A 25,393-nucleotide genomic window follows, 5' to 3' on the forward strand; every position below is an offset into this window, starting at 1 on the left:
TTACCATTCGCGGATGAAAATATCTGAATTCCTTCTCCCAGACAAGCTGAGAAAACTCCGCTTCAGAGCAGGTTTCCAATCTGATGCATTATTCTTACCTTTTCACTCCCACGTTCAATGCAGAAGTCCCCCTTTGCTGTAGAAAAACAGCTGGATCAAACCAAAATTTGCCAACAAGAGGGGTGTAATTAAACAAGGCGACAACAGCCAAGCAAATGTCTATAATACTCCTTTATTACAGTTCAAATTCACAAATAGAACACAGTACTGAAGATAAAACATAATATTATACTTTAAAGTTGAAGTAATGACATAAAATAAGATAAAATTAATAAAATTGTTAAGATATTGTTGGATGAATATACATAATAATTAAAGCTCTTATGAGATGGTGTATCTCCTTTATAACATAATTCCAGTGTCCAAAGGGGATGCTTCAGAATTTGATATTATCGATACGTATTTAGAGGGTTTCCTTTGAAGGACAAAACCAGGAAAAAGTACAAATATTTTGAAGCTAAAATATTCCCGGAACAGGGAAAAAAATAAACACTTGTGCTCACATCACACAAAATATTAAAAAAATTAATCCCACACTAACGAGAATAAACATGAACAATACGGATAACTTATAACAGGTAAGTAAGTGATCTCAACACGAATTTCTAAGTAGGAGAAATAGTATAATTTTTTTTATTGTATTTTTTTAAATAAGTTTCATTCCATAGTTGGTCTTTCCTAGTAAAATTTGGTTCAAAAAACTGTTTTCAACTTTTATAGAATTATTGCCACGGTTGGAGACATGTCCAAATTCAATACGGAGAACACGGAAAATTTTTCTAGTTTCTAGTTATGCAAATCTACAAAGTTTGTTTTTTTTGTACAAATTGGGTGTCTTTACAGTAGTGCCACCCAGTTCTGCACTGTATCTACAGAGATGAAATAAATAGCCAACTGAATCTTTGTTTTTGTCTATGTGTGGAGGGGTGGGGGATGGGGGAGGGTGGGAAACTGAGGACCAGCATGAAGCTGCTTTCATATCATGTCAGGAATGGGGAATAAAAGAGAGGTAGCTTTGTAAGTAGATGAATTTTGTGGAGTCAATTTCTTTCGTAGCATGATATCTGCTTTTAATCATGGATGCTAAAAGATTTCAACATTTTTTTTTCATACCCAGGTGAAGCTGCCCTTGGTAATCATGCAATTGTATCCTTTTGGAATCAGAAACATGTTGGTTTTTTAAGGTAGATGAACTTCAAAATTAGGCTGTCTTACTGTAAACATGAAATCATAACTTGCACCACAGTTAAACAGCCAAGTCAACATGGTGTCTTTGGTGCCAGCCAATGACTTTTGACCCGAGCAACTGTTTGACCTATGACACAGATTTACAGGTCACCAATACTGGAAAAAATATAGCTGCAAATTGTTCAACCTTTCATTCATTTCTCATCAGTATTATAAGCAGCTGCCAAAATGAAAAGCTGTCGCAATGTTCGGCACATTTGAGGGAAAAGTATAAGTTTTCTGTCAATCTTAAATCGGTGAGTTGTTCTGCAACAAAATTAAGTAAATGATAAACAAAATAAAATACACAGCTGTGAATTGTATTTACAATTACATGATCCACCCCTGAAGCCTCTGATAATGGAATAACTTGCTATAAAAGTCTATTCCATTATACACAGAACAGAGGGGTGGAATTGTTAAAGCTGGTAACAATTAATTGGCAGTGGTAATTCTGTGACCGATCATTCTAAAATTTGGTAAAAAGTACACATTCTACAATATTCAAAGATTAAGGAGAATTTTTTCTGAACACCATATGATTAAAACGAAAATTGGCTGAGTAAAATCCATTTCAGCATTGATTCAGTTGATTTTTGGACGTCCATTTTGCTGAGAATAATTAATAAATAATACATAGTTCCTGATTTATTGTATAAAGATCGATGAGAAAAAAAGTTTGAAGTTGAAATATGCTTTTCGCGTTTGAAGTTTTCTCATCGGAGTGTTTGGAAAGCAGATTCACCCCTTCAAAATGGGTCAGTCATCCCCATTCTGGTATTGAAATGTTCCAAACATAGCACATATCACTTAAAATCTGAATTTTGGGGGAGAAGGTGGGATTTAGGGAGTCTGGAATCAAGATATTGGTACACTTTAAAGATGGCATTGATGAAATGGTGGTGACTACCCCCATGCTTGCAAAAGTTTCGATGTAAATTTACAGAACAAAATTGTCAGGAAAATTTCCAAAGTGCGAACAAAACTGATAAATTTCCTTTGAATATTGAAATAAGGCCCAACGGCAGAATTTCTTGTGCCATCAGTCAAAATCTCTCTTCAGGTTTATAAGAATGAATAATTTAAATCGCTGAACTGTTGCGTGCAAGCACAGCTTTAGTGTCAATTCGCAATGACTGCAGAGAGTTGTCTTTTGATACAAAGCTACAATACAGCAGCTTTCACACCACAACACTAGCTGTGCCCACAGATGCAACTTTCAACCATTCAAATTATTCAAATACACACCTTCAAAATAGTCAGGATAATAAACAATGAAACAAACAAACCAAACGTGGACAAACCAAACTGCTGCAAGTTCAAGGGTACGGAGCCCTGGAGTAACTGATTATCACACCCATACAAGTCTCATTTCACTTTTTGACCAAAATCACAGAAAATTTGGATGAACAGTGCAGGAAGACCCAGCCAAAGTGTGTATGATAAATTTCCAAAGTAGTTATTTTGCGGCGAGTTCAGAAAGGAAAAACACACACATCGCAAACAATGTTTGAGTTAAGAGTGTGTCGTTCATTACAATAGCGTTGCTCAATTTCTACACAGCTTGAGATGTAGTTTTTCAAACAGAAATAAGGCTGTGTTTGTGCACGCACAGCCAAACTAGCATGACTTTAAAAAGTTCAATGTCTGTAAACTTTGTTTAGCCTCTCAAAACATTGATCCTAATTTTTTTTAATTCTATTATGAGGAGGTAGGACACTATGAGTTGTAACGAACTTTGTATGAAGTAGTAATTTACATATTTATATCACAATACTGTAACACTGGCAACGGTTGCCATGGTGAAGTGAGTTGACTCTACTCTCTCCCCACAAGAGGTGTTGCAGTGCATTCAGGTCTGAACTTAATGATAGGTGACCCTCAATCAGCGACGGATCACCTACTATTGCGTGGCACGCAGCTCTGTAGGCTACATATTACACACCTCAATGCCAGCTGCTACGCAACCATCATCATTACGTTCGAACGTTTTTTTTCACTGTTGCGCTTCGACTGAATACGTTTCGAGACAGGATGATTTTTTTTCCCTGTGGGGAGGCTACACTACCTGTAAGTACTGCTAGCAGGAAATTAACACTTAAAATCAATCGCAAAATAAAAACCCCAAAAACACTGGCAAGATGAAGGATTTTTTCCCCCAACAAAACACTCTCACATCCTGAGTTGTTACTGCATCATCTTGAGTGAGGAAGCCGGCGTATTGCTTTCACTCTAAATTCTACCGCCTTGTCCGGTCTCTTTCTTTTGGGTCTAAGCTGTTGGCTTATGTGTTTCAACCAACACATAACAACTTTCCTGACCACTCACCAATCATGATCGATACTCGACCCATCTTGTATACAGATTCAGTATCCGTTTAGTCTAGCTACCAACCATCATTTCAAATGCAAAGTTTGGAATCTGAAATGCTGGCTAGTTCCCAGACTAGTAAACAGCACCAACTCAGTCTGTCATCAAGACCAGAATGCTGACAATATTTGATGACATGACTCTTCTTTTCTTGTTTTTGCTAAAAATTTACCTTTCAATTATAGCGCACAATCACATTTTACAGTTTTTCCTGGATTTGCAGTCACAAAACCTACACCGGCTTCCTCACTGTCTGCAAATCTTTTGCAAAAAATGCAGCAAGTATTCATTTTGAAATGTTCTTTTTTGAGATGCTTAAAATGCGGTGAACCACACCAAAATGTAACATGAACTCTGATTGGTTTTCAAAAAAAAGGTACCCCAAAGTAAAGCACTTCATCAACCAATCAGAAGCTTGCTTGTATATATGTGTGTCAGAAGGCTCTGGCACCAGCCATTTTGACACACAGTTTCAGCACTCCAACAATTCTGCTTCAAATATGAATATTTAAATACACAAAAGTTAAAAGATGTTAAGTACTTTGTAATAAATAAATAGAGTTCATTATTTCTCTAACATTCTTAATAATCTTTCTATTAATTTGAGGCAAAGATCAAACTTGTATCAGTGGCAACCAAGTAAAAAATTCTCTGTTCTAAAATATTCAATTACATTTTTATAATACAATCACATTCTTGGTCCCACAATTCACTTCACGTTCGCTATTTTTTTAAAAGAGCTAGAAGCCAGTTTTGCATTGCTGAGGCTACGAGTCCCAGTACAGCCAACATTCAGTTCAAAATTTCTGTGAATTGCGCTTAAAACGTAAATAAGTGCGTTTTTAGAATTTAGGAAGAATTTACGGTTGAGGAAGTGATTTGATTGGTTCAGGAAGAGGTCAGAGGTGAATGCGTAGCAGGAGATCACACAATTTTTTGATTTCAGTCAAAAGAATCTTTGACTGCTTTATTTTATTTTTCAATTTTACACCCATTTCTTCTTGCACATTGGTTCACGCCTATTACTCTAAAGGGTAAAACTGGACCAATGAACACAGAAATCAGGGTAAAAAGGTTTAAATATATCGCGGTGAAACTGAACACTTCGTGTCAATGTACTTGGCATCATAGATTCAGCAACACATAGCTGGCAAAATACAACCTACATAAAAATCACATTATATCATTCTGAAGAAAAAATCAACAATTTCAGCTTAGTACAAATCTAAAATTGCCTTTCATGCAACCGCCATTGCACAAAATTATTTAGGAGTTGGATATATTAATTTTTCTTTTTACTTTCAAAAACAGTCTTTGCATTTTAAGCACCCACTTTGGACACATAATTTTTGTTTTCTTTGCATAAAAAAAAACTTTGGGATAGTAATTTTGATATAGTGTTATTGGGCTTTAATAGGAGGCAATTGGTGGCCTGATGCATGATGGGATAGGTTTAGATGGCTCCCAGTACACTGACTTCAGATCTTATCCTGGAAGAGACAAAAATGTGGAGAAGAGAAATTCAAACTAACACGCATGGGCATACACTTGGAAAACCTTATATTTAGCCTCGAGTATAGTCCACAAATATCATTTGTCTGGAAGTGAAATGAACATAATTGTTCATACTTCTTTGTATTTCATAAAACTCTTTAAATTTTGGACCATTTTATCCTATTTCAAAAAGGACACTGTATTGGACATTTTTTTACTAATATTGAGCTATTTAACTTTTTTCCTACTGCACAAGATCAACCCTAAATCTAAAATGTCCACTTTAAATACAAACTACAATTTGGATTCAAAGGAAAAAAAAAAACTAATTTTTTTTCCCCGTTTCTGTTCTAGTTTTGGTCCCACAATCACAAACTAAGGACACTACTACCACACTGAAGACAACATATTATGGGATGGAGTACAACGCAGGAAAAAATACTTCTCTACACGTTGCTATGGCAAGACAATGAATGAGTGTACACACACACATAAGTTAATAATTTAAAGACTTCTGTACGGGCTTCTTTTAAATAACTTGGAAAAAAAATGGCAGACACGACGGAGGGTACTGAAAACAGACCTAAAAACCAACCATTCCTGAGCTTAGGACTAATTTCTTTAAATTACAGAGTTTTGTAATAACAGCTGAAAAAAAACATTTCTCCTCTATCCCCTATAATTATGCTAAAATACTTCTGCCCAAATTTTTAAGTATAGAATTTTTAACAGTACAATCATTACAGAACAGCTATTGTACACGCTTTGGGAAAAAAAACACCATTTTCTATGTCAACTACAATCTAGAAAGATACGGCCTGCAACTTTGCATTTATAAGAAAAATACTATTTTTTCCTAATTTTTTTTTTGTTACGCTTCAATTTCAAACGAAGTAGCAAAGTCCATTATAAGTACTGTTTTATTTTTTCAGATTGCTAAAATTCCGCTCACGAAAAAAGAGCAGAAAAAATTTTTCATTTCACCGTTTCCCATCATCCATAAGATTTATGGTAAATTAGTTGATCAATATCACTTCATCTGATTCCAAAAAAATTGAATAAATACTTATTTTTAAAAATAATTAACCACACTGTGACCTAGGTGGAACACTCTAAGTGTTCGTTACACCGTAAGATGCCAAAAAAATACATGCAAAAAAGTACTTCCCTGTAAAATCTCTCTTCTCATCGATAGTCTTAATTTAAGACTAAGTTTGGAGTTTTGTGGCAAAAAACCACTTCACTATTTTGAGTTGCTCATCAGTTAAAAGGAACTCTTAAAATGTCTACAGGATAAAACAGGACTACACAGAGAGCTGATCGGGGCTTGATCAGTTACAATAACTACAACGAATAATGATAATAATAATAATAATAATAAATAAGCTGTAGGAATTGTGAATGTTGCCATGACAACAGTCTGTATTATATATATATATTTTGATTTCATGCAAATATTGGATTTTTTTTTAACTATGATGAATAAAGCAGTCCGTTATACACATGATGCTGGGCATGCAACCTGGTCAACATGCAACTTGGCGTGAGTTTGTCTCGCTCTCGCTCGCTCTCTCTCGTATTTTGGCCAAACCAAGTGCTGTCATTTGGACTCACTCAATAGAAACCACTCTCCAATGGGTTCACAGTCGCGGTTAGTACGGTGTAAATTTATTACCGCTCGCTTTCTTTACTCCAGCTCCACTGATGGAGGCATTGGGACGAATTTTCGCAGTGAAGGTTGTCTTGGCAGCCTCCAGGCCAAGAAGCGGCATCGGTTTCAGCAGGTTCGACAACGGGATTGCCAAGGGGGTCGGGGAGGTAGTTGGGGTCGTTGGAGTCATTGTCATCAGGGTGGAAGGTGGGGAGAAGTTGGTTTTTGCAGCAAGCTCGGGGGCTAGGCTTTTTGCCAGTTCCAAACTGTGTAGAGAAAACGGGGTAAGATGGAGGGTTAGGTTGTAGGAACGAAGGATTAGAGACATAGGGGAGGTCAGAGGGGTTGAAATGAGGGGGTAATATACAAATATGGATGAGAGTTAGGAACTTGGGTCATAGGTCAGGGTCAAAGGTCACTGTATGTGGATATTATACAAAATGACAGTGTGAGGGCCCAAGTCAATGGATTGTTATAAAAAAGAATCAACAGAAAAAAAATAAAATACTTTCTGGAATGGAATTCTATGTAAAGTGCTGTGAAAATGATAAATGATACAATACTCATGATATCATGCAAATATGCAAACAGAAAAAAAAAAGATTCAAGACTTTTACAAGACCCCCCTTGTATTATCTGATTACAAAACTGACATTGACAAATGAAATGAAAATTCTACAGTTGTGTTAAAAAAAATGGTAAAAATAATTTAAAATTATTACAAAATATGAAAAAGTAAAATGTGCACAGATGATTTTGTGAGTATACTTATTCTCTGATGTGATGGAAAGTGTTTGGGAACGATGACAAACTGTCGTGAAGTTGTTTTCACTCTACACATAAAAACCCACTACCTCACTTCGCCTACAACAACCCTCTCAGCAGGCGTGACCGTCAATCCTTCTCTGTCCGATTTATTTTTTCCAGTAGTGTGCTTTCGTTTTCAAAGTTGGTTTCGAAAGGAAGAGCGGGCTAGTTTTGCTAGTAGAATGTGGTAGTTAATTACTATCCGAAGAAACAGAGCGGTTGTGATAAGCAGACTACAGTTGATGGTTAATTTGCTTGCTTTTAATTGCTAGGTTGTCGACGTCATGACGGGGGAAAATCATAATGGTACAAGAACTGAGGAGAAAAAAGAGGGTGGACAGCTGTGGTGGAAACACTCAATAGGTGACAGATTTGTAAAGAGGGGACAGTATCACTACAAAGGATGTTGACTTTTAACATAAAAAAGCTTCAAATTGACACTACGCTGATGTTTAATATACAGAAATGTATAAATCTCAGAGCTTGTTGCCAGACTGCGCACACTGAATTATTTACGGGCTATGTTGAGAAAACTGACTTGATATTTGAGAGAATATTTTGGTCTTCATTCAGTTCAATATCAGTGTTACAGGTGAGCAAAGAGAAATTGGAGGAGTCAGTGATTTTCTAAACGTCTGACAGATTTCTCTCTCACTGTTGAGGCTTGCCGCAACAGTATGGCAACACACCCTGAGAATCGTAAAAAACACTCGGTGGCAAAGTTGTCGCAGGTGAGCTTGTGCCGAGGCGAGGATTTACTTTGACTCAAGAATGTATCCCGTTTTACTTGTCTGATGTGGCCAGATCCAAAATGTCAAACATGAATAATTTACGATGAAAGATCTGACGATGCCACGACTCGCCACAAGAAATGACTTCACGTGCGCCAACTTCACCCTTACCATTCCCCTCGACTAGTTCTAAAATACACTGACCCAGTGGGGAATGTTCCAAGTGACCTTCGAGGGGGGATGAAACATAAGGGGAGGGCAGGGTCTCTACCCCATCATAATTACCGAGGGAAACCTACCTTGTGTTTATAAGATACTGTGCGAGGCTGATTGACTCTGGTGTTCCGGATATTGTAACGGCTCGATCGGATGACCCTTCCTGAGAATTTGCAATCTTGATTGTTGCTCCTGAGATTTGTCTGCATCGAAAAAAAAAAGGAAAAACACATTTCTGATAAAAATCCGTTTTCAAACTTTCTTTCCTTAGAGACTGGGATTGGAGCGGCTAAACTACTGTCTTGCAACAAACGCACTGAATATATAACAAATGAAGATATTTGCTACAGATACACAATGTTCTGCCTTAGGTCAATATCTTGTCAAAATATTTGCTAATCAAATGTACCATGAAATTTTATGACTTGGCCTCTTTTACCATAATGAAAGTTGCAGAGCTTGACATTGCAAACAAGGTATTTGACAAGATTTTTCCGGTTCAGTGAAATCTCCGTCTGACATATTTATTTAAATATCATATCTAATACTTGACATCTGTACCACATTGTACATGCTATCGGTATTATGCCATAGCAACCTGGTTGCCAAGCTACTGAAACTTAGCAAAAACACTTCAGCTTTGTGACAGGGTGCGCCAAGGTCACACATTTATGTTTACACATACAGGTAAGTTATAATCTGAGTAATATGGGTGAGAGTGCATATTTCACTATCAATACGTAAATATCGGTATTTGTTTATTGCTTGTTTCATTCATTCATTAATCCACTCATTTATCCATTTATTAATGTTTGCATGTGTGTTTATTTGAACATGTATATTCATGTGTGTCCAGAGACACATTCATGTGTAGGTATCATGCAATGTCTACGTTATGAGCATATTGAGATTGATACATGTTGATAGGTTGTTGCAGTTTCCATGTGTGTGCTTTGACCTGTCCACACTTAATTCCCACAAACTAGTCCACAATCCCCATTGATAACAACGGAAACAGGCCAACCAAAGGCCTTGAAAGGGTTAAATACTGACGTTTTTGCTCTTTCTGGTTAATATCTTTACGCAGTTCATAGTTGTACATGCAAACAACTACACAGGTAACCATGTCTATGAATTCTAAAATACAACTCACATACAGTTTGACCGTTGGCGATTTCACACTAATGGTACATTCAGCGAATTGATTTTATCTTTGTTGATATGGAAGATAAAAAGAGGGCAGATGGGAACCGAAAACCTCTCTATCTATATTCCATACAACCACTTTTTGCGAAGTAAATTTTAATCTTATCAGCGACGCTCAAAGATTCAATCACACCGTACTGACTTTGTCTTGTCGTAAAACATTGATCAAAGTGTTGAGGCGCATTGCTTACACCGCTACAAAATGAAAAAAACTTTATCTCGGTAAAATTATACTTTCAGTTCTACTATCTAGGGATCAAAGGGAGATTTGACGAGGCTAACATCCATCCCAATTTTTGTAAAATCACACGTGCTGGAAGCTGCAGTGTATTAGGATAACACTGAACCATCTTCGAAGCATTTTTTTTCACGTTCAGGGGATTACGATTTCAAAGAACAGTGCACACTTAAACATCTGTTGTGTGGGCAGGGAGACTTAAAATCCTCTCACAAGGGAAACAGCATGATCTGTCTTTCAGCAAGATTCATAAATCACCCTTTACATCCTTGAAATACACATTCTTGCTCACGTTGGGGACAGAATCATACACCTAGTTAGCTTTAGGTTGTTTTTTTTTTATATCTGAAAAAAAATCAGAGTTCCTTTCGGTGAATCTGCATATCTTACAATCAACGGCTTAACCTGTAACTAACCAGAGTGTTCCAGTGCAGAGTCAGGAAAGAAAAAAGCTCATCAAATTACTAATCCTTTTTCATATGGCTTACTACACAAATAAACCACAGCTACAGTAACAATGACACCAGAATTTGAGAATCAGGACTGGCGGGATTTGACTTGTCTGTCTTCGCAGATCTAAAGGATGCTACAACCATGGCTTAATGTGTCACTACTGGGGTGTGACTGTGTGGTAGTGTCGAGTGAGTGAACAGAAACGATCATTACGCTACCATCAATTCCCTTATGACCTGTAATGCACAGAGAATAAAGCTAAAAAAAATATAACGTTGATGATAATTTCTCTAGAAACAAGATGATGGTTTTTTTACTCACACCTTCAGCTTTCAAGAAATCAAGGTGTCACATTTGCTGTTTAATTAAAAGAATCCCGTTTCGATTGCTCAAAAGTTTCTTTTTTGACATTTTCAAACAAATTCCAGTTTCACTTCTTGAAGGTTAAATTATAATTCAAACAAGAATTACAGATGAAAAGATCCAGTTGCATACAAGTGCTCTGCCATCTCAAACTATGAAAAGTTGGCATCGGAAATGGCGTAGCATCTACAAACAACAGAATCACTCAATCTGCAGAGATTAACGTTTCTACGAATCAGTCATTTTTGATTTGTTCTTTTAGCAACACTGCCCACAAGTAAACACTCTAAACTTTTACAGGATAGCTCTCACAAAGTGTGCAATGACACAGTGGTTAAGATATGCATTGTTCATGTATGTTCATAGAATTAAGATTTAACACACAACTATGGAAACATTAAGGTAGAATATGCAGCTTTGGGACGCTTTTTTAAGGCAACTAAAATTTTTGCAATACTTGATGGTCTACTGCTTGTGTCGACACACTTTGAGGCCTGTGGTATAAAAGAGGTTTTCCTTTCCTTGTTTTTTGTGAAAATTGAAAAAGTTTATCATTTTTAATTATGTGGTGTGTAGCAGCCATTTTAAATTTTAACTACATGTAAATTTAGGGAATTAGTTTGTGGAAATTAAAGCTTTGGGGCCGACCTGCAGCGATTTCGAAGCTGTTATCCTATTGGTTGGCTGAATCTTACCAATATAATTAAAACAATACAAATAAACTCCCTAAGTTGCTGTGAATAGTGACAATCGACCAATCAGATATAACCTTGCAAACACGCTGCGAGTCAGCCGAAGCTTTGTACAGTAATGCTTTATTTTTATCCTTGTACATGATAGAGAGTGGTTGAAAGTTTTCCTGAGGAAGTTATAGCATAAGTTTAAAACCCTTGGTTTTAAGACATGTACTACCTCAATAATATGGCAAAATGTGCCTCAGGGATAGATGTTCATACTCTTAAATTTTTACAATTTACAATTATTCTCTGATCTGTTGTTTCTGGGCGCTCATTTTGAAGCTGTTTCAGTTGAGTAGTTTTGTGAAAATCAAAAAGTCAATGTTTTGCCATAGAGATAACACACGATGGCAGCCATTTTGATTTCAAATACCAGTAAATGTTAGGTAAGTTGTTTCTCCAATACAAAATTTGCACACTGACCCCTGATTTTTTATACTTGCTTTTTCTAAGAGAACGGTTGAAAGTTTCTTTGAGGAAAGTTTGAGGAAAATTTAAGTCTTTCAATTCCAAGGCACATACTACCATTAATGAAGATATTCAGATCACATGATAAAAACTTACCTAATTTCGTTTATCTTTGCGCCACCTCGACCAATCACACACCCGATCAACTGCAGCAAAAAAAACACAAGACCAGATTTGACATTATACTCAAACAGACAGGACATTAAATGTCGATTTGTGAACAATTTAACATCACTGCAATATCTGTTTAGTTCAGATAACATCAAAAGAAAGATGAGTGCTTCTCTGCCTCTTGGTCAAAATTGCACTTAAGGGAGACTTAAGTTGATTGATATAATTGTATCTCTTACAGCAGAATGTGCCTCGGGGACAGATACTTAGACTCTCAAATTTTTTTTTCAATTTTTTTCTGACGTAGCACTTGTGGGAGGCTCATTTTAAAGAACTTGGTGTAAGAAAACTTTTCACCAGCTTAGTTTTTCCAAAAATTGAAAATTTTATTTTCCCTAACACAGGGATGGCAGCCATTTTGAATTTAAAATATCCGTAAATGTTAGGTAATTTGTTTCTCTGATATAAAAAGTTTGCAAAGTGACCCCTGATATATTTATTCTGGATTTAATGAGACAATGGCTGATAGTTTCATCAAGGAAAGTTTCAGCAAAAGTTTCAAGTCCTTCACTTTCGAGGCCCATTCTGCCTTAAAACAAATTGGTAAATCAGAGACGTTTAGGAAGATGCTATCCTTTTACAACATTGGCTCTGTAAGGTTCTGACGATCATTTTCCAATATTGGTTAAAGCTGCTGATTCTGAACACAGTCTTTACAATCCAAGCTAACTTGCATTAAATGTTTAAAATCAATATCACTTATCCTTTTCACACTTTTTTTTTTTCGCAGAGAGCCTGCCTCCAGATCCTGTGTGTGAGATGTGAACTCACAAAACCAATTTCTATCAAAGATCTTCACATCAATTATTTATTGGAAAATGAAGGAAGTGTAGAAAAATTTTTTCACACGGTCCTTGTATTGGCAAAACTTTTTATTTGAGAATGACAACGGCTCAAGCAGTGTTTAAAGTTTGACAACACAGGTACCGAATTCACCCTAAAGTCTTCTACAATCCGAGAATTATTCACAAGCAATTTGGCAAATGGAAGCTATTTTCCTTTTCAATTGGCTGTGATCTATCTTACCTACACTGGGAATAATATCGGAAAACCTTAATCATTCCAGAAGGGCTCAGGGGATTTTGTACGGAATGCCCCGGACCAAAGCAGATTAAATTAGAATCGGAGAGAGTGTGAAACCACTTTGATAATTCCAAGCGCCTATTACTTTCCAAAAGAAATGTTTTAATTCCTGTTTAACTCCCCTGTCTCTGTCCCCAGATAAAGGCGTTGTTTGTCAAATAAAGACATGCTTTCACAGAAATTTGTCAACAGCAAGTTGATGAAATTGTGCACACAGTGTGCAGAATGCCAAATTTGCAGGACATTCACTTCTCATTTTTTCCCTGATTACAGACACATTGTAAAACCACCGTGCATTTCGACATAAATACCAGCAACACAATATAAAATGACCGAGTACTCTTAATAATTTGAAAGTTTCCCACATTATTTTGGGTAACACTGTAACATGCTATTGCTGTATTGAATATGCTGTTCAAAGAGTTGAAGACATTTTGTGAACAAGTCTGTCATAGTACTTTGAAGTTCTCCACAATTGTAATGAATAATTGTCGATGCAGAATTTTGAAAGGATAAAGTTGTACATAAAACAGGCACTTAGCTGAGAAAGGCTTTTAAAGATAAGCTATTTAAAATGTCGATAAATTGTTTTGAAAAAAATTGACAAAGCTTTGCGCGAAGTTGAACTGCCCACACCAAATACATGGCAATTCAGTCATGGAGATACTCACGTCATTGGGTATTGAAATCTCATGAGTCGCCTGTGCTGCTGGGGTTGTGCTGGCAGCGTTGGCCCCACCAAATACCGCACCCAGGGCTAGAAAGACAGAAAAAAAAGAAACACAGAGAAACAGAAACAAAAGCAAAACTTAATGGTAAGTACCAGAAAATGCAAAACAATTTGAAAAAAATAAACAAACGCAAATCTCTATTCAGAGCTACCCTACAGATAAATTCTATTCATATTTTATACATGATAGATCTTTATGAGATAAAATTTATCTCAACCTATAAAATATTCTTTTTTGAAAAGATTACTTATCCCCATCAGAACGATATCAATTTCTCAACTAAATAAATGTTTATCATTCTTTTCAATGCTTCTCACTGACTCGTCAATGATAGTATTTCCAAAAGCAAGCACACATCTTGCAAACTTAGAAGCAAATATGGTACAAAGGAAATATCCGTAATGAGCAAATTAAAGTAAAAAAAAGTAAAAATCTCCACACACATAAAAAAAATCGGAGTGAGGTAAGTGGTAAGTTGAGAGAAAGCATCACAAAGGTGGATTAATCGGGGACTTGAATGGGTGAGTAATTTGTCTTCATGCTATATATATATAAGAAGGCACACCTTATAAGCTAAAACGACATAGTTATAGCTATCCCACATTTTCACTTTTTTTTTCAACTTTTTTTACGGTGCATTGGTGATACAGGACTGACTTGACTAGGAGAAATCTGTGGCGGCCAATGAAAGCTAGGAAGCTGCTACTGATACTATGTGGAGGGGGGAGGGGGGATGGGGCAGACAGAGGGTAAGAGATACTAAGAAAAGTGGGGACATACCTGTAGGAGTAAAGGGGGTCTGTCCGGGGAGAAAGGGGGTGTGCTGCATGGTAATATGATGCAGCTTCGTAAACTGGAAAAACAAACAACAAACAATCAGACTGATGTCACCACCCCGGTTACCAATGACAAAATGGCAGACTCTGATGTGACAGACACACTCGCACATATCCACACATATACACACACACACACACACACTCATGCACACATGCAAGCATACACACAAATGAAAAGGAAAAAAAATTAAAATACACGGCAAGCACACTATACAAATCAAAACTCAACAATCATCAATCAGGAAAAAAAAATTCAAATTGACAAGCAACTCAAGTCAAGACCAAAGTAAAACAAAAAGGAAGTGATGCGAAATTTGGAAATTATATTTAAAAAAAAAATAATGAAAAAACTGGCACACAGGCATGTATATATTGCAAGAACATGTTAATGCTAGTATGACGGTGTAATTATTCTAGTACGGAGGAAGTTAAAAGTGTCACGTTAGCTATATGCAAAGCGAGAGAAACAAAAATAAAGACATCAAAAAGAGCTTTCCATATCGTGTTATCCTACCGATATCAAAATCTACAATTTTTTTTTCAAAATAGGAAAAACTTTTACTTCAAGAAAAAAATCACAAGTTATATCAATATCACAGCAGTAAACCTAAGAGAGGCGATGTCTTTGAAATTTGTGATTTTTGAAAATATTGTGACAGTTGAAAAGAAATTCTTTCATGCTCGATCAAACTGCATACTTACATCTGCGTAAGGGACAGCATAGTTGCCATGTACTGTGTATGCCTATCAAAAACAAACAAGTTGGGCATTTGTATTGTGTTTTTAATTATAGAGGAAAAAATTCAGAAAGTATTTAAAATGTTTTGATACTGACTGATAAAGAGCAACACAGGCCATTGTAGTACAGTCACTGTTGCGATTGCGTCATAACTGTTTTGTAAAGTGGCGGTGATGAACAGATGAGGGAAAATACAGATTTATACTTTTTGACTATCATGGATGTTATCGCAGAAGAAGATGAAATAAAATACTATGTGAACGCCGTAGCAGTTTGTGTCCACACATCCAAAGACAACACTAGAGGTCAGAGTTGATTACACTTTAATTCATGGAACAGTGACAGGAAGGAACAGGTCAAAGGTCAAACTGTGAAAGGTCATAGTTGCTCACTGGTCAGTAAAGGTCACATGACTGGACAAGTCAGCGCTGGGAATGTGAGGTTTTTCAAAACTTGTGAAGAAATGAGCATTAGGAAATTATATCACCGCAATTTTTTAATTTTTTTTTTGAATGTACACTGTGACGGCAGCTTGGAGCAGAAAGCAGAGACATTTTGACCATGCAAGGTTAGCTACAGGGAAGACTTGACACCTGCCGATGTTTTGCTGGGAAAGTTCAGAGAACAACAGGATCAAATGTAACAGTGAGAGCGTGAAAAAACACACCGCAACGCCGGAAAGAAAAACAGAGCAAAAAAATATAAAAAACAAGAAACGAAACCTTTGACATTACCGGGTGACCTATTCGTCCGTCAGCGACAATCACAGGTGAGTTGGTTGATTTGGGTCTGTAAGGAATTGTTGCTCCCTTTGGAGGTGACTGCAAAGCAAAATACAAAATAGCATCAGTACACGTGCATGTTCATAAATTGTTTTACCTTTGACTGAAAGAGTAAAAATTCTTGCTAAGTTAAGAGGGCACGACAATTAGAACCTATGTAGACTATTTCACTTTCACATCAAAAACCAATACTTCAGACCAATATGGTAAAATATGTACATGAGGGAATTTCAAGCAACAAAAAACAGGATGAATCTAGCATCCTTCGATTCATTTCTCCTACAAAACTGGAGATATATTGATTAAAGATGAAAATTTTACGCTTCACTGGTTAATATTCAATCAATGTGTTCGGTACGATTTCGATATAACAGAAAAGATCCATTCTTGATGCATAGCTTGCCAAAACACAGAATTTTGATATCGGGCTTTTGTGCAAGCATATTAACTGTCCTATCTGTTGAATAAATCCATGCCGTGGCATGGACGGTATGAGGCGGCTTATGGTATCATTGGCTCTCGCAAGGATGAGTCTCAAGACGGATGAACATGCTAACAGCGGGTGATACAGGACTGTTGAAATGAAGAACTGAGTGCTATTTGTGTCTGGAATACCAATAATAGAGCCCGCGAGTTTCACCTTTGGTAAATAATACAATATAATAATAATATAATAATAACACCTAGTATGCATGACAAAAATAAACACAAGTTTCATTTTGACGACATGTCTGGTGGACAAAAGGCAAAATAAGTTCTCAAGGGGTTTTCCTGCAAACAGGGGGATCTGTTCTGTATTGGCCTGGGAACTGCTTGTCTTGAGGGGTTATCAAAAGAATTCAATTATCACGATAATTAGGACACACAAGAGATTTACAGTTCATTAAGTTTCCTGATGTGGCACTATTTTCCAAATGAAAATAGCATGAACATTACGTAATTTCAGCACATTTCTTAATATTATTTCTTCATGGAGGTCCCATGAACAGTCAACAACCAGTCCAAAGAACCTTTGTACGGAGTTTTTTTTGTTGATTTTTTTTGTAAGCAAAGAACTTTGTTTAGAGATTTTCACTTTTGCAAATGAGAAAAATAAATTTGAAAATCAACAAAGTTCTCCAGAGCTAAAAATCCTTTGAGAATGTAGATCTATCATCAAGAAACGAGACATCAGTGGTAGCCATGTTGACTTTGCTAAATTTAAACCATTCAAATGCACTGGCCCTTAGTGCAAAGGAATTGTCCTGAACTGTAAGATAGCACAGCACTTCTGATTGGCCACTCACCTCCAACATCACACAACATATTTGGTAAACACATTTTGTTATTGCCTCTGGTGTGCCTGAGATGGTGACTGCCCTCTCTGTTGAGTTTGGTAACATATCCCCTGCTACTTGAACAGACGCACCTGTGTTCTGTGGACAGAAAATATTTCACAAAAACAACAACGTAACTAAACATAATAGTGTTCCCATGGTTATGAAAGTACTTGCAGCTACTTCCCCAGAGCAAAAACAGAAATGCTCTATAGCTGTAGTAACTTGCCTCATCATGAAAGGTGTTGCATATACAGGCCACATACAATAGTCACGGGTATGAACACGTGTGAAAATCTGAAGGTGTTGAATGAATGCACCTTTAGTGTAAGCCAAGTCTACGAGTTTTGCCGTGATTACTCTAACATCAAATCAATATTCTGTCGCCTTCCCTTTATTGATCAGTCTCACGCATGAAAACCCTTCCGGGATCTCCATAACATGGCAACAAGATATTGAAATATTACATTCCCAATTGACTATTCCGTGTTTTTTTTTTAATACTCAGCCAGTCTCTCTGATTCAAAGATTGATTTTATTTAAGAAAACACGAGTGCGTGAGAATTCAATTTTCCCTTCACAGTGTCGCATTCAGGTCTTTTTTTCTCTGCTGGGTTTCCCAAACAAATTACCATCGTCAACTCAAAAGCATTCATATATGACCTCCGAAGCACTAACAATGGTGATCAGAGTCGCTGTTTAATGATTGTGGCACTATGTGAAAAGAGACCCGCTATCAAAAAGCTGACAGATGTACATGAGAAAAAACATTCATAGTTCAAAGGCAATTCTTATCTTCTCATCTGAGACTTCGGCAAAGTAAATATTTTGTGAAACAGTTCCACATGTAGCAAAACACAGTACTAATAAAAATTCAAGCAATTATTTTTCTTTTAACGCAATTACTTTGACATTCAACTTTCAACATGCAATCATTATCAAATGCTTATAATCGTTGACCACAGCGCAAGTCAGTCTGAAAATTACCCACAAAGCATTGCATGCCACCGTGAATTATTTGCTTGAGAAGCATTGCATGTACATATATCAAAATTTAACGATTATTTTTCCTTGAACTATATTGCTTTGGCATTTACTTCTCAAGCTCTCCATGGTTTATTGTTGCTTATAGTCGACGGTGAACGTTAAGCTGTTCATCAGATGACAAAGATACCCCGACCCAGAAATAGATTGTCGCCGGGAACAGTTGTTTCCCATGATGCAGTGCAAGCAGTTGGCACTATTTCCAGAGATCATTACCCACAATGCATTGCACATATCTAACAATGCACACATCAAAACACAAAATACAAAAAAGCAATGACAGAGAAGGATATTCTATGTTAGTCTATTATTTTCCAAACCTTGCATTACATGGAATTCAGGTTGTCTGTCCCGATCGGGCACTAATATCACATCTTTTTCTGCTGGAGATCTGCGGCAAGGCATGAAAACGACACCAAACTCAGACTACAGCTAAAACGCACAACGTACTCACCTCCCTAATTTCTTTTATCTTGGAACCCCCTTTACCGATGAGTGACCCGCACTGACTAGCAGGAACGACGAGTCTTAACGTGACTGGGGGTTTGGGTGCCGAAGTGTTCGCCATTGAGTTTGATATGTCCTGAAAATGGAAGACAACTTAGAGTGAGACGTTTCCTTGGCAATTCAGCTCTGTTGTTGGGCTTCCGCATGGAGTTTTCATCTCTTGTTGTAGGGTTAGGATTAAGATCGTTATATTTGTAACTGCTTTACACACTGCTCTGTGCCTTGGAAGGCAAATGGTGACTGCGATGGCGACACCGAGAAGTTCTAGAACCACAACAATTATCCTACAGTCATCGGGGAGCTGCAGTGAGTCCTCAGTACATGTGACAATGTGTGAACAATTCTTCCATGCGGCTTACTTTAATTTTATGATGTGACTGTGAATTTCCCCACTTCCAAGCCCGCCATTACTAGCTCTTCTAAAAATCTGCATACTTCAAATCAACAAGCATATTTCCGTATCCACTTTTGCCATTTTCTATCATTCAACATATCGTAATATAGTATTCCCCCATTTTTGTTATCGAATGCAGGTTTTATTTCAGTAGGAAAATGATGGTGAAACTGCTTTTGAAGATACAGAAGGTGTTTTAGGCGGCCTCGGTGATTACTTCTCATCATTTTCCAAAAAAAAACATGCGGTTCAAATCAGGGGTCTGGCCCTTATCAGTGGCGCTTTCCATATTGCTTGCATGTTGAACGGAACACACACACACACTGATAAGAATTCCATATCTCAGAGCCAAATCGGAGTGCAAATCCCTCTTGGGAATAGTAATGGAGGTTTGAGGATTAACTGATATTTGTCGTAAACATGCCTTAATGGAAACCATGTCATTTTAATAACAAATTCCACATCTATTAGTGTACCTGGAAGTGATTGTAACGCTGCAATAAAACGATATGCGCAACCAGGCAATACGCGACCAAAACACCTCTGCGCACCATCAAAATTTGCTTCATTTTATTCTGTTTCATGCATGATTGCATTTTCGCTGGAGAACATCGAATTTCATTTTTTTCAGCTATAATTTTCTTTCCACTTGACTGCGATCTTTTCCCGGATAATGGGCCAAAACCAGAAGAAAAAAAAATACACTGCGGGAATCTGCTGTAAAGATGAGAGCATCCCATTAGAAACTGCAGCCACGCTGGTGAAAAAAGTATCTGTTGATGATGATACTAGTGATCCAGAATGTAATGATAGCCTGGCAAAATACACTAACTGTGGATAATTCATTTTTTGGGGGCTGCATAATGGATTCATTCATCACTTCAAAGGCAGAAGACACAACCGATACCCACAAAAGGTTTGAGAGAGGGGGCACGTCATGGTAGCAATAAATATGCATGATGATGCAAGAGTACACAGAGAGTGAATATACAAAAAAAAATCTGTTTCAGTTTCATCCCTCCTTGAGGCCAAATGGCAATACAAATGATGATATTAGCCCGGGGGATTGCTGGCAACCCTGGGGAGACAGGCAGATTTTACACATATATGGAAATGAAAGTACAGCACGCCACTTCATCATAAAGCATTGAAAACTCCCCCAAGCTGCCGCATTTTGATCTCTCTTGATCTCATTAGCGCCAACAGAAGGCTGTATATGACAGTTGCTATGCCAACCACCAGATTATTACTAGTCTTCTTTTAGGGGGTAGAAATAATTTTTTTTTTCAATAAAATGTAAGCTTTTCCATGATTTAGAAGATAATATGAATGACCCTGGTCTTTTCTTTGACCGATGTCAAAAATTTCTTCCAAACTTGACTGGTTTTTCTTAAGTAATTGGAAATCTGATATTTTCTGATGGGCACTGAAGCTATTTCCATGGTAACACTCTTTTCCATTGGGCACAGTGCTTTGTCTATCTTTCGTGTGTTTTTTTCAAGATTTTTGATATGTCAGTGACACTTTACAGCCATTATTTCTGAATATTCACGCCCTTTCTCACAACTGGGTGAAAAGACATGATCTGATGTAACATTCATTCATACAACAGTTCACTTTTTTTGAGAATATGTCCATGAGTGGCACTAGTAAATGTCGCAGACCAGTCAATGCTCATGAAAAGTGAACCTGCAGGATTCTTGGAGTTTTAGGAAAACACCAGGTCTAGTAGAAATCAACTGAGAAACATATTTATTGACCAGCTCTGGCGGCAGCCATATTGACAAATCATGTACATCACACAGACAGTAAACGTGAACACATTTTTTGTACGAATGATATGCCTAAATATTAACCCTCTGAGTGCCAAAGTCAACTTTTATTGCCTTTATAAAATATACCCTGGTCATTTTTTTTTAGATTTTTGCCAAAATTTGATATCAAACTGCAGCCTATGAAATGTGGTGTCCATTTGGTCCAAAATTATCAAAAACATTACTGAAAAATTCATAAAAATTAGCAAAATGTTGCACTAAAATTTTGGTGCAAAAAAAATTATTGCACTCAAAGGGTTGAAAATGAACAATAAGATCATCGCTATAAAACAACAAAGGTAAGTGGTTTTGTTCTCTACATTTCTGTCATCATTGCTCTTGCGGAGAAATCAACCATACTGGTACTTATCTGAGTCCCACAATACGGTACTAATATTTGCTGCCTAACACTGAAAAATCAACACTTATAGGGGAAAAACACGAGCTACGCCTTCAGTAAATTTCAAATAACAAGCTTGCAATAAAAGTACCTAGCTCTTTAATCCTCACATTCCAATCCCATTTGCTTGTACGGCAGAGAAAATTCAGATAGGAATCGTGTGCGTGTTTTTTTTTATTGCCACTCAACATACAAGACAAATTAAACACCCCCAGTGCCCGTGGCAAGAAATGCAATATTTCAATGTGTTAAAGAGGAAATTCCACACATTGACAAGCATTTTGTTACTGGCTTGATATTCAAACTGTGTACGTAATTTCCTAAAAGAGAAACTGGAAATTTTTTCTTCTGATTTCCATTGATGGAGAATTTCTCACCTCTTCAAATTTTCTGGTAACCATTTCAAATGCACTGTTTATTGCCTCTGTAGACCCTGTAACCGTGACGATACGCTCTGGACATGACCCATCTGATATGTTGATCCTTGCACCACTCTGAAAATGACCATGAAAAGTCAAGAGAAAAAAAAAATTATCAGACTGAAAGCGATAAAAAATACATGGTTGAAAGTAACTGGTTGTGCTCTTTGTCCTTGTACAAAGATGTTCCATCAATAGTTCTCCCACTATCTGCTGACTACTTTCCCTGAGGGAAAGACGTACACGGCCGACTGTATCACGTTTCATCAATTTTCCCCGTCATCAAAATTTCATCAGCAGTCAAAGGCAAAGAAAAACGGTGAATGTGCTCAAGCACCCACTGTGCAATACATTCAAACACCTCTGCTGACCTGGAGACCCTTGCCTGTTATAAAATCTGACACAGAACTGAAAAATATTGCTTTGTTCCAGATACAATAAAGTTAAATATTGTAATCCTGTTTTTCTATGAATAAATTTTTCATATTCCCACATGCTCCGATGGCTTGTAATCAAAGGTACAGACATCTAGGGTCATACACAGAGCTCAACATATGTGTCTCCCTTTCTCCATAGCTGTTATCGATGGCAGTCAGGATAAATTTACACAAAGGTATCACTACTTTCTAAAAAACTCCACTCAAAACTATCTGAATCTTTTGTATTTCTCTCTGATTTTTTTAAGTAGCCTCTTCCATACCGATTGGTAGGCTGTGAAAGTGGAGGTGTTTTCCGTTGAAATACTAAAATATCACAAATTATTCTTTTCTCTTTTCAAATTTTTTTTTCAACTTGGCCGTGCAATCTGTGATTGTTTGGAGATGTCATCGGTAGAAAGTAGATATTCAAAGAAATTCAACTTGCATCTAAAGATCAAAACATCAAAATTCTTCATCTAACATACCAAAAAAGAGGAAAGCACGCAGGAGGGTTTACACTCCCAGAAGATACAGATACAGACATGATAGAGTCTATAAAAGACAGCCTAATTGCTATATCACTAACACAGCAGGATTCACCAGGCCCTGATGGTCAACATGTTAGTTTTGGAAATTGGTTTTCACTTCGCGGTCCCAGAAAATTATCACACACTATGTACCATGCTGAGGTGAGTCCTTTAATTGCGTCCGCGTCATTTCAAACACCTCATGTACTTGAATTACTGTAACTTTCTTATTGATGTGAACACCGCAGTAACCAAACTCCAAATCAAACAGCGAGCAAATACCCAACAGCAGTGAATTCGACCTATGACCCGACATCTTGCACTTTGACCTCAACCTGTACTGTGGAAATATTAGAAATGCAGTGACATGTAAACTTTGCCAGCAAGTTTGATTCAAGAAGAACAGCACAAAGTAATGAAACTGGGGGCAAACCAAATTTGAAAGAATGTCTATCACACGGCACTCAAAAACTCTTTCATACATACCTCCTCACGGATTTTCTTAACTGTTTCTCCTTTCTGCATGAGAGAAAAAAATTTCATATAAGTTGAACATTTTAATTGTCTCTGACAACACGTAGCACGAACACTTTGCACAAGGTGTGTAAAAGTCGGCAACTTTACCTATATTATTTGCTTGTATACCAGAGACGGTTCAGATAGGAATGGTGGGCAGTTTTTGATTTCCACTGAACATACAAAAAGAATTAAACACCCTCAATTTAAGGCAGACTGTGCCTCGGGGACAGATGTTCGGCCTCTCAAATTTTTACAATTCTTTTCTAGTCTACCGCTCATGAGGGCTCATTTGAACCTCTTGGAGTAAGCAAAGTTTTCACTGTCTAAGTTTTGTGAAAATCGGAAATTTAATTTTTCTCAACAGAGTAAACACAAGGATAGTGGCCATTTTTAATTTTAAATTTCAGTAAGTATAATAGGCAATTTGTTTCCTTGGAACAAAAATTTGCAAGGGAACCCCTGATTTTTATTCTGGATTTGTCAAGAGAATGGTTGAAAGCTTCATTGCAGAGAGTCTGAACAAAAGTTGAAGTCTTTTAACTCCAAGGCACTTACTACCTTAACCATTATCTATGGCGTTAAAAATTTTGAATATGTATAACACTGCATGAAAGCTTATTTACAGACTATAGTAAGCAGGTGATCGGCTATGAGCACAGCAAATGATCTCCTGTCATGAGACCAAGCAGGCCAATATCCAGACTGTAACATATTTTATTGCATTTTTTCATGGCAGCGAATTTATGTGAAAACTCCGATATAACTGACTATTCTAAAGCAATTTATTGGGCTATCAGAACCTATTATGGACTTGTTAGAATCCGCTGAAATGCGGGGACGCATCAGGAGGGATGGCCACACGGGAATATTTTTTACGTTTATTTTGTTGAGCAGTTGAAGTTGATGACATCGTAAGTTTCATCATGATTGGGTTTTGAAGCAGGTGAGAGTGATGCTGATGTGTATTCTGCCTTCTCAGTACGAATAAAGTGTCCCGGCAGACTTTTACTGCCCCAATCTGGTGTACATTACAGTCCACAAAACTAACAAAATTATTCAAACGAAATTTACAACAGATGGCTATGAAATTTATATTCTCCTTTTAAAATTGTTGTCAAAATTAAAAGACATTTGTGTATGTACAAAGAGTTGGGGTGACCACATGGTTGCCTTCTTTGAAACAAAATATTTGAAATGAACCCAATATGGCACTCGAATACATCAGACGCACTTTAAAAAGAAAGAGAAACTTACCTTTCCAATGATGCTACCAACCTCCTGCAAAAACAAGCAAAAGAGACAAACAGAGACAGAAAGATGAGAAACGATTGGTGCATTTACACTGACGTGTGCAATTTGTCATCTGTTGTATATTGCTGACAAAGTTGTCACCCAGGCAAATTCTGCATCTGTTGGCGCTTGTTATGAATTTGTTTGTCTTCAAAAAAAAGAAACCGCATTATTTATTATATATCTCCGCTGTGGGGAGACGGGCAAAGAGTTGAAATACTAATGAAGAACACGATGCTCGGAGCTTTTCTGTAACGAGAGTGAGATATAAATAATGTGACAATTTATGGATTATTCTAGTCCGCCCAGGAGCAGAGTACGAACTGCACACTGATAATTGCCAATTTAACGTGTTTACGAAATCTGTCTGACGTGAGT

At 37.0% G+C, this 25,393-nt stretch overlaps 1 protein-coding gene across 14 annotated transcripts in view; it reads right to left on the reverse strand.

Moving 5' to 3' along the window:
• Positions 1-216: 216 nt before the first annotated feature.
• The window catches only part of LOC139117281 (poly(rC)-binding protein 3-like), a 101,239-nt gene continuing 76,062 nt past the window's right edge, over positions 217-25,393 (reverse strand). For 5 of the 14 annotated variants that reach the window (XM_070680238.1, XM_070680239.1, XM_070680242.1 and 2 more), the window contains 12 exons: positions 24,980-25,003; positions 23,693-23,725; positions 22,219-22,335; positions 19,181-19,309; positions 17,653-17,781; positions 16,307-16,405; positions 15,548-15,589; positions 14,787-14,859; positions 13,947-14,032; positions 12,118-12,167; positions 8,640-8,759; positions 715-7,068 (listed from right to left, as the gene is read on the reverse strand). In XM_070680238.1, coding sequence (XP_070536339.1) covers positions 6,804-7,068; positions 8,640-8,759; positions 12,118-12,167; positions 13,947-14,032; positions 14,787-14,859; positions 15,548-15,589; positions 16,307-16,405; positions 17,653-17,781; positions 19,181-19,309; positions 22,219-22,335; positions 23,693-23,725; positions 24,980-25,003 — 1,167 coding nt within the window. In that variant the 3' untranslated portion in view covers positions 715-6,803. Of the gene's footprint in view, positions 7,069-8,639; positions 8,760-12,117; positions 12,168-13,946; positions 14,033-14,786; positions 14,860-15,547; positions 15,590-16,306; positions 16,406-17,652; positions 17,782-19,180; positions 19,310-22,218; positions 22,336-23,692; positions 23,726-24,979; positions 25,004-25,393 lie in introns of all 14 variants that reach the window. The other 9 variants (XM_070680243.1, XM_070680244.1, XM_070680245.1 and 6 more) reach the window with 4 other exon arrangements.

This window comes from Ptychodera flava, chromosome 18 (assembly GCF_041260155.1).
Source record: "Ptychodera flava strain L36383 chromosome 18, AS_Pfla_20210202, whole genome shotgun sequence".
In the NCBI taxonomy this organism is placed as follows: domain Eukaryota; kingdom Metazoa; phylum Hemichordata; class Enteropneusta; family Ptychoderidae; genus Ptychodera; species Ptychodera flava.